The sequence below is a fragment of the Aptenodytes forsteri genome, unplaced genomic scaffold, assembly GCF_000699145.1.
Source record: "Aptenodytes forsteri isolate BGI_AS27 unplaced genomic scaffold, ASM69914v1 Scaffold471, whole genome shotgun sequence".
Lineage (NCBI taxonomy): Eukaryota > Metazoa > Chordata > Aves > Sphenisciformes > Spheniscidae > Aptenodytes > Aptenodytes forsteri.
The window spans coordinates 521884-532123 of record NW_008795862.1 but is presented as its reverse complement, the minus strand read 5'-3'; the positions used below and the strand labels follow the sequence as shown (position 1 = coordinate 532123).

The 10240-nt window shown below is 45.6% G+C and overlaps 1 protein-coding gene across 2 annotated transcripts in view; it reads left to right on the top strand.

The window, feature by feature from the left end:
- Positions 1-7106: 7106 nt before the first annotated feature.
- Positions 7107-10240, top strand: part of TPM4 (tropomyosin 4) — a 9917-nt gene continuing 6783 nt past the window's right edge. For both annotated transcript variants that reach the window (XM_009284043.1, XM_009284044.2), the window contains exons 1-2: positions 7107-7220; positions 9895-10020. In XM_009284043.1, coding sequence (XP_009282318.1) covers positions 7107-7220; positions 9895-10020 — 240 coding nt within the window. The remainder of the gene's footprint in view (positions 7221-9894; positions 10021-10240) is intronic.

The following is a 10240-nucleotide window of genomic DNA, read 5'->3' as shown; positions in this document are numbered from 1 at the left end:
CCCTGGCAGAGCCTATAAGTCTTTGGGGAAACCACTCTCACAGTGCTGGCCTTTCAGGCAAGGAAGATGCTTTGCTGTTTCCTGAAGCTCTCTGATCCCAGGACTTGTGGTCAGTAATGCTGAACACTAAGGATTTTCCTTTGATGTTTGTTTGGGGTGAGTCTGTGTTTAGGAGCAGATAGACAGCAAGGGATGAAGCGTGAGAGATGACTGCCCTTGTCAGCTTGACAGTGCTATACCTGCAACTCTGCAACGCTGGGTACCGAAGAGGGGCTTTGTGTTAGGCTCCCCTAAGTACACGAATCTGCTGGCGGGCACGTTCTCTACCCCGTGATTGTCCTCCTGCTCTGTTAACTGATGGTACAGAGGGAAGGCTGCAGCGTTCTGAGCTCTAAGACCCACACTGGGTGCTGGGGAGCACAGGGCTGGGAAGGGTTCGCTCACAGGGAGCGACTGGCCATGCAGGACAAATCATGAGGCTTGACAGTGATAACTTAAGGTTAGAAATCTCCAGTCCAATATGCAGCCTGCCACCTAATTCATTCAGTGCCCCAGATATCTTGGGTGATGGGACAGCTTAAGGCGCTAGTATTTATATTCCTGAAGTACCCAGAGGCCCCAGCTAGAGCTGTACCACCATGTGCCCAGTGCTTTACAGATAAGTAAGATGAGTAAGGCCTCTTCTATCACCCAGTGCTTTCCTCCTCCTATCATGTGCTTGGTTATAAAATGGCTGGGCTCACTTTATATGTCAAGTTACATCCACAGCAAATGAACAAAGAGCTAATAAATGATTAATAAATGCTTTGAAAAATGGGTAATTAAATGCAACAGCTTTTTACAGTCCAACGGATAAGCACAAAATACATAAGCCCAAGTGATAACGCTTTCTCCTGATATAACTTATCTACAGCATACTGCTCACATCTGCAAGAGTGCTTAGGAATACTATTAACTTCTTGCACACCAGGAATAAAGAGAGCCTTTCTATGATGGAGGAGTACTTCTCCTGGGGAGTAGGGCAAAATCTTCATTGTTTAGACCATTTAAAATCCAGAAAAGCTGGAAGGTGCTTATGTTAACGTATATGGGAGGTGTGAGTGACAAGGGAAAGTGACGGTCTCTGCACTGACTCTGTCCTGTCATCTGCCTGCCAAGCTATAGGGTCCTGTGCCCCCAGGCCAAATGGCCTCTCTGTTCCACTGAATTCTCAGCCACAATCTCCCATCCTTGCCTGGCACAGGGGAAAATGTCCCTGTCATCCTGCCCCGTTCCAGACAACAGTCAGGAGCTCTCCATCTGCTTCGGCAGCATAACAGATAGGTTTTTTAAAAAGATGTCTCAAAAAGGGAGGTTGATCCTCCTTTCGTTCTTTTTGGTACATACGAGGATTTCTGCCACTAACGCAGCTGAAGTTACCAAGCCAGACAGATCCTGCTGCAGTATCAGAATCGGACTCCAAAAGATCCTACAACTTCCCTGGCTAGCTGCCCAGCATCAATATTGCGTTACTGGGAACTGATGGACTCTTTGGCATGGGATTGAACTTAAAACAGGCTCCAGAAAAAAAAGCTATGTATATTCAGCTTTGAAGGAGCAAACTTGCCTGGTTTTGGAACACAAATGAACCTGCAGGTTTTCTGAGCAAAAGTTGGATGTGAGTTGGTGACATTTTCTGGTGGAAAGGGAAATGTGAAGGAAAAAAACGCAGTAACGCACATGTTAAATGAACCAGTCAAGTGCAGACAATGGAAAAGCTGAAAAATGGATATGGGGAAAAGCATTTTGCGGTGGTAGTTATTTCTCACTGCAGTTCTTTATAACTTCCCAGATGGGAGATTCATGACCCTAGGAAGAAGTCTGTATCCTCCAGGGTTTGGCCTGCGGCAGCCCATGACTCACTTGCCTACCAGGTTTGGCAGTAAGCTGAGAAACAAGCAAGACAGCAAAATATCTTTTGGAAGCAGCAAAACAAGAGACAAATGAATTAATTGCTGGAAGAGCAAAAAAATGAACCTCTGTGTGCAAAGGAGGGCCCTAGATGGAGAGAAAGAGAGAGCGCTCATGCCACCGAGGACTCCAGAGGAGCTGGCATCCCAGGCAGCCAGCTCCATCGTTTGCAGGCGAAACAAATTCAGGATGCCTCAGTCTTAAAAGGTGAGGTAGGAGGAAATAGAAGATTTGAGGCTCTACCAGGCTCCAGGAAGAAAGAGGATTTGTGAATCTACATTGCCATCTAATGGCAAGGGAGAGCTTAAAGCTTTCACTGTGGCCCAGAAATGGGCTATAATAGCAAAGTAACTGAAGAAGGGATGGTCGATACGGATGATTGTCCTTTGGTATAAAGGCAAATCCTTCTCTGTGACAGAATAGGTCTCACCGGTGAAGGCAATACAGCCAGCCCAGAGAAAGGAAGGGTAGCCACGGTCTTGGGATAGAGGCTGCTGATTCCTCCTCTTCTGGCATCCTCTCCACTCCATTCTGTATTAACCAGGAATGTTAACGTGCATATAGGATGGGATTTGCTTTCTTCTGGTGTACCAGGTATTGGCAGTGCGACAGGCTTCCCAAGCAGGTGCATGTTTCAGGTGCTGAGTGAATTCTGCCATCCTATCCAAAGCAGTGTCAAATTCAGCACCTCAGGTGTTCAAGACCCTGCTGGGAAATGCAGATAACCAGGATAATTTAAGAAAAGAGGTAAATTCCCCTTGGATCTAGGCACAGGAAGAGTAGATCTACCATTTTGGTCACACCTAGCCCAGTAACTTATCTGCATCTGTGGTGAGTAATGGTTACTTAATGAGAAACTATCAGAAAGAGGGTATTACAGATTGTTACTGCCCTGCCATACCCTTCACGCTGGGAGACAGCCCTGCAGGGAGAACCCACAAAGAAAAGGCATGCAGTGAGATGTGAGGGTTTACAGATTTTGTCATTTAAAAGGAAAGGCCAGGAAGAGACAAGTTTGATGTTCATTGTAGTGCCACCTTTGCTACAGTGTGCTGCTAATGATACACCATATTATATAGTTTCTAGAACAGAAACTTTACAAGAGAGAGTGGACTATTAGGAGATACTTACTTAAGAAACCAAAGGAAATTTGGTAAAGGATTGTCAACAGCTGCTTTCTTCTGCTTTGAAACATTTCTAGCCTTGACACATGCAGCTTTGCATATGAGGAGGAGTTGAAGCTCAGTCAATGCGAAAGAGAGGCAGGTGATCTTTTATGACCAGGAGTTTAGAAAGGAGCAGGAGCAGGGGGAGAAAATGGGAACATAAGGTGTCTGCTTTTCCCAGATAGTGAAATGGGACATAGTGTGGGTCCCAGCTAACTTCTGGGCAATAAAAAAGGAGTAGGGATTGAGAGGATAGAAAATGTTGAGACCTGCTAGACTTCAGGCCACAGGTCCGACCTCCCGCCAGTCTGTTAAGATGCCTGCTGCAACATGCTTCCCATGCAGCGTGCTGCCAAAGAAATGAGCACACTCTCGAACAATCCAACTTCATTTCCTTCTGGTATCCTCTCATATTTACGCACCCAACCTTGCCAAGCCTTGCTAGGCCTAAACAATCCCTCTGAAAGAAAAGGAAAGACAAAGGAACTCCTTATAGCACCCTCCTGCCTGCCTGAAAAAAGGAAGTGGTTTGGAGGGCTCTTCTTTCTCTCTTGGTTGCTCACTGCTTCCCAAGCTAATGAAAGCCAGAGGGGGTGAGAGTGATAGGATTATCATTACTGACAGACCAGAGTGAATTTTTCAGGTACTTCTTTCCAGTTCGTGAAGCAGGGAGGGGAAGAAGGGAGTGTACCTGGTTGAAGGGCTACACAGGGTGACGTGTTCCTTGGTGTTCCTTTTTAAATGTGGCTCTGAGTCATGCTACGGAGTTGATTAGAAAAATTATCTTCCTGCAGTAGAAATACAAAGGCAAAAGAGTCTTGTTCAATGTTCACTTCCCCAGCCCCAATTCTGAGCCTGCCCAAGCCTGTGGCAGGAGAGGGGCTGGTGAGCTGGCTGGAAAGCCACCTCTGCTCATCTCAATAATCAGAAATTATGAAGAGGCTGTGAGAGCAGCCGTAGAAACAGCTCAAAACGCGCGTCTAAGGCTACATGCAGCTGTAGTTCTGGGGAGAGGCGAGCACAGTCTTGCATCTGCCTCCATCGCACAAGTTCCCACGTGCCAGGTCAAACGGGGCTAATGCAGTCCTTCCCCCCTCCATTTCTTCCTCCACTTTATGTGTCTCCAAAGCTGCGCCCCAAAACCTGCTCCTTCTGAAAAAGAGCTACAAATGGGGCATGTGGCACATCCACTCCTCGTGGTGGGGCGACAGGGTGAAATAGGTACACCCATGCAGGGTCCGGTCTGGAGGCGGGATGCCAGTGACGGCGTGATTGAGGGAGGGAAGCCCCAAAGGAGCCATAAAACATGGCCAAGTGGTCTGAACGCACAGGAGCAGCATGTGGGCTGGACCACCGGGTCGCAGCCAGCAGAAGAAAGTTATTAAAGGTGTACATTGCCCCAAAGAAAGCTAGTGGAGATCGTCATGGCTGCGCCGCACCGGCTGACCGAAGAGGCAGCTCCAGCATGGTGGTGGCTGCCAGGACCCCGTGTGCCTCCTCGGGCACTTCACTGCCGATCTCTGATCACCAGCACTGACCCTAAATCGACACCCGGGGTTTCACCGTCGGCCCAAATCCTCCAAATCCCTGCAACAACCTGCTGCCTTTGGCCAGGGCTGAGCCAGCAAACTCACATCGGAGGAGGGCAAGGGGAAATGCAAGCTGTGATGGCAATCAATATGGTTTATTAGTTTTTAATGCTATTTGTGCGGGTTCAGCAGCACTGTTAATTTAGTGCCTCATCTCGACTCTTTAAACCTGTTCCCAGGCTCAGAATGTGTGGTTTTATCTTTCACTGTTCAAACCATCGGAATTGGACAAAAAATACCCGTGAGGCCACCTTGTTGCAGCAGTACCTGCAGGCCAGAGAAAGGGAGGCAAATATGCCAGTTTCTGGGGGAAAAAGCACGTTTAGTTATGTGAGGCATGCTGAGGAGTACAGGTGCACACCGAGTCGGGAAGAGACACCACCGGTTTCCCAGTGAACACGCAACTTACAGCTGTTAAAAATTCAGAGCTGGGGGGGGGGGAAACGCCAAGCGGCTGAACCTGGGGTTATTTAATTGCCGTTAAGAAGTGATGGAGGTACAGGAGGTGCCGGCCGTGCGCGGCCCTGGGCTGAGGAGCGCGGCGGATGGATCAGCGCCATCGTGGGCAGGGCGGGGCGGGGCGCGGCGGCGGTACGATCGCGCACAGCCCTCTGGGAGGTGTAGTCCTCGGGCGCGCCGCCATCTTGGGGCCGTCAGAACACAGCCCCGCGGGGCTCTTCCTGGCAGCCATCTTGGGACGGGGGGGCTGGAGCCCTCTTTATCAGGCAGCGGGTGGGGCCGCTGAGGGTTGAGGTCTTGGTTTTAGTAGCAGTGTGAGCATTGTTTTTATTTTGAATCGAAACAGCAGTAAATCTCTCACAAAAGGCAGCCTGAGCAACCTCACAAGTGGTCTGACTGGCCTGGTGGCGTTTTGGGGATGGTTTGTGGGGCTCTGGCCCTCCTCATGGGCATTGTGCTGGTATTGGCTTCGTGTCCATTCTGCCATTGAGCTTAGATAAATAAGGGGCAATTTTTCCTCGGAAGCCTCTCCGGAAGGCCTTTCAGTGCCACGCCAGCTCTCCCCAGAGGATGGGGGAGTTCCTGGGTCTTGTGCTGGGTCTTCGGTACCCCTCATGGCTGGGGATGCTGTGAGCAATTCTGAGGAAAGGCCTGACAGGGTTCATGAGGGTGTGCAGAGAGTTTGGGCTGTGTGTGGCCTGGGAGGGAGCATGGGGCTGCAGAGAGCAGAGCAGGAGCAGAATCGGGGGGGAAAGGATCATGGGGTGGTTAATGGGACCTGAATTTGGGAAAGAAGTGGGGGAATATGAGGACATGCAGGTCCCCCTGCGTAGCAAAGTCAACAAGTGCTTTCAGTCTCCTCTGGGAAGTGGAGTAAGTAAGCCCTTGCTGCAGTCAGGACAAAGTAGGTGTTGTGGGCTGTGAAGCTAAGCTAGAGCATATGGAGGGATGAGAGAGGGTAGTTGGGACATGGGGATGTGTTTAATAGGGCTGGGAAAGGAAATAGGGCTCATCCCGGCACCGCTGGATGCTCTTGTTGGTGTCCTCGGTGGAGCTGCTCCTGATGTTCTTTGAGAGCCTGCTCTTGCCTTGCCTGACGGAGAGAAGGTGACTGCTTCATACAGCAGAAGAAATAATTTACAGTGTTCATCAGCCTGCAACTTCAGGTGTGTTGTTCAGTTCCCTAAGTATTTAGTGAGTGAAATTTCAAAGACGGGCTCTCAAACTCACTGAATGCCTTTGAGCCTGAACTTGGGATCTAATCTGACCTCTGTTATGTATTATACTATTACAGATTATAGCTAGTTCCTTAACACCAGTGCTTATTTTCACAGCAAAAACCCCTGCTGTCTCATGACACTTCCTGCATCTTTTCATAACATAAACTTAGCTACCTCTTAAGTGTAAATTTTCTTAAATTTTATTTTATGCATGAATTTATTTCGGAGTAATCCAAAAAGATCCTTCCCTTCCTTCATTAGTTTTATGCCATTATTACAAGAAGCCAGCCAAGCCCATAGATCTATTGGGCTGTTTAATTGCTCTGCAAACACGGAGGGGTGCTAATAAGCTTTCTTTCAAGCATGTGTTCGTATGTCAACACTTTTGCTTCTGTCAGAAGCTTAAAAATGGAAACAGTTTTCTCTTTAAGAAAACAGGACCCAAATAAGGAGATGATGGAGTGGTGAAGATTCCTCTAGTGAGTCTGTTCCAGCTCATTCCTTAGAAAGGCTGTGTATGAAAGATCAGAGAAGAGGCCAATAGATCTGGGTTTTGTCCAGGGGTCTTTGGGTTTAAAGCTCTCTACAACCACTTGAGCTCATTTTCCCTGTGACTTGGCTGGGTACAACTTCTTTCTCTGCCCAAGCTGCTAAAAATCTAAACCTTTACTCTTCATAATTCTTTCAGTTGCGTGACAGATACAACCTATCCTTTAACAAAAATGGAAGCTATCAAGAAAAAGATGCAGATGTTGAAGTTAGACAAGGAGAATGCCATTGACAGAGCAGAGCAGGCTGAGACGGATAAGAAGGCAGCTGAGGACAAATGCAAACAGGTAAGTAGAAATAAAATCACTGATTATATGTTTGCGCTGTGGAAATAAGTGTAACAAACTGCTGTGCTGCAAGTTTCTGATTCAGAAAGCAAAATAATTTGAAGTCGGGTTTTCTGTTAATCTTCTTTTGAAGTCTTTTGCCTTTTTGTGATGTTAGACTCATACAGCCAGGGCTAGGTATTAACTTCTCTTTTCAGCCATCTGAGTCTTTGCAAAATTAGCACTATCCACAGATTATTGAGAGTACTTACATAATTGCCTTAATTTTCTTGTGCTTGTGATTCCAGGGAAAAGGCCTTGCATACTCAAAATCAAAGCTGTATACCTTGAACACCTGTAGGACTAGTGTGATGTTAGACTCATACAGCCAGGGCTAGGTATTAACTTCTCTTTTCAGCCATCTGAGTCTTTGCAAAATTAGCACTATCCACAGATTATTGAGAGTACTTACATAATTGCCTTAATTTTCTTGTGCTTGTGATTCCAGGGAAAAGGCCTTGCATACTCAAAATCAAAGCTGTATACCTTGAACACCTGTAGGACTAGTGTTTATACCTCCTCAAGGGTCAGCTGTGCCTCAACATTAATTGAGCCTTTCCTTGAAGTGAATGAATAAAGTTCACTTGACTAGTCCTCGGCATACAGAGTGGTACCAGCTGTGACTCAACAGTAGATAATGTTGTATTATTTTTTTGTTAAGAATAATCAGAAATATCTTAATTTGAAAGCTCTTCTTTTAACTGAATTATACTGGTAACATTTTCATATTCTTTTGCCTTTCAATGTTCTATATTCTGGGTATCTACCTGATATTTGAGCTATATTATTTTCAGAATGATCCTGAAATGTGAGTTGACTACATTCAAGTTTCTTATAAGCACTTCTTGTAAAATTACCATGTCTTTTCCTTTTACATCCTCTAAACGTGGCTGCTTCTACTGCATCTTCCAGGCTGCTATAATACATTATTAGCATTCATTTGACCAAATATTTCTTATGTTCAAGTTCAGTTTGAGATCCTAGGTGATAGAACTAAACTTTCAACTGATCATCCATTTAGCTAAAGCAACAGGAAAAAAAAGTTTCCAAAAGGGTCAGCTGCTGCTGCCTTCCCCCTCCACCCCCAACAAAAGAAAAACTACTTGTCTCCTCTGTGTCATTCCAGTAAGCTTCTACAAGCTGCACACATCGCCTTGTGTACATAGTCTCTATTTCTTTCCTAGCTTCAGAGGTGTTGATCAGATGCTGTTCTGTTGGGCCACAGTTTCCCCAGCTAATATTTCTGCACTCAGTAACAGCAAAAGCAGATTGTTATTCAGAGCAGTTAATGGTGATTGAATGCTTCGCCTTCCTTTACATTTAGTTATCAAAGGTGATTTCCTATGGAGTGATAAATGACACACTTGCGGGAATTTTCAAGTATCCATATGAGGGTAATTCACAATAAAAAGCTAAAAGAGAAAAATAAATCTTTGATCTTACTCCTCTTTTCTGAATTGTCTCAAATTTTTCAGCTTTTTTTTTTAATGTGGGCATAGTACTCAAGTAGTGATTTTAATGTCATACACAAAGTAAGCATCACCTCCTTCATCCTGCTTACCGTCCCTCTGTTAAAGCATTCAAGCAAGCATATTCTGTTCTCTCACACTAGCTGGTTACTCTGAGTAAAAGTGTAGCAATGTAACAATGTTCAAGAATAGCACGCTACCAAAAAATGTTGTTAAAGCTATCTTTGAAGCTAGAATGAAGAAAGTCAGTGCACTAAAACACAAACTATTTTGAGTGAACTATTTTGATAGACTAAATTTATGTGAAGACAGAGCTAGATGGTTAAATCAGTTTCTCTACAGACTGAACTGTTTTGTATTGCAAATGAAATGATGGAGCAGATGGGTTTGCAGGCGCAGCCTTATCAGCAGCAAGCCTCCTGATAATGTAAATTCTTCAGGGAGCATGAGACAGTTTGTCATTAAACAGTCTCCCAGCAGGTTATAAATAGTACCATTACAGTGTACAATATGGATTTATATGGAATGGAGGAGAGAGTCTGAACCTCATGGGAGGATGGAGCATACCTTGTTGGCCCACAATTAGAGAATAATTCCGGTTGGAAGGGACCTCCGGAGGTCATTGAGTCCCACCTCCCGTTTACAGCAGGGTCTGTCGCGGGCCAGACCTGTTCCCTCCTGCGCCCAGAGTATCACATTTGGCAAAAGATGATTTGGGAACAACCACTCGTTTTTTCTAGCTATACAGGAATTGAATAGTTTCCTAATAAATCATCAGGTAATAGCATTAGAGCAAACACAAGGACATAATTTTAAAACGTTTCTAATTATGCCGTAGAATTAACTGTTGCAGGGTGTTGTGGAGTCCAAAATAGAGATGAGGTGAAAAAGGGCTTATACCAGGTTATGTATTAAACCAGATCCTGTGTATGCAGTAGCAGGGAATGTTGTTCTAAGGATGATAAGTTTTTAATGATCTTTCCCTGGCAACTGCTACCGGTCATTCTCAGACTACTTGCCCCAGCAGAACTTTGATCTGGTCTTTTGTGACTCTTTGTACGTTATGTTAGGTTAAAACGAAAAGTAAAGAGAGGTTTTAACCATATTGAACTGTAACTGATAATACATCAGAATGCTCACTTTGCGCTTTTTTTCTCTCTTGAAAGGTAGAGGATGAGCTGGTAGCTCTGCAGAAAAAGTTGAAAGGAACTGAAGATGAGCTGGATAAGTACTCGGAGGCTCTCAAAGATGCCCAGGAAAAACTAGAGCAGGCTGAAAAGAAGGCCACTGATGTACGTACCTACAGCTAATATTTGCCTGTAACTATGCTCTGTATGTTTTGCAGTCCGTATGTAGTACACTGATGATAAGAATCGTTGAGAACTTTTGCATTGCAGTACTTTGATCGGGGGACAGGAGAGGCAGTGTTGTGTTTCAGGTACGTAAGCCTCCTGTCCGCTCTGCCAAAACGAACTCAGTTCTGCGCCAAGCGCGCGGCACACGCGGCTGCCC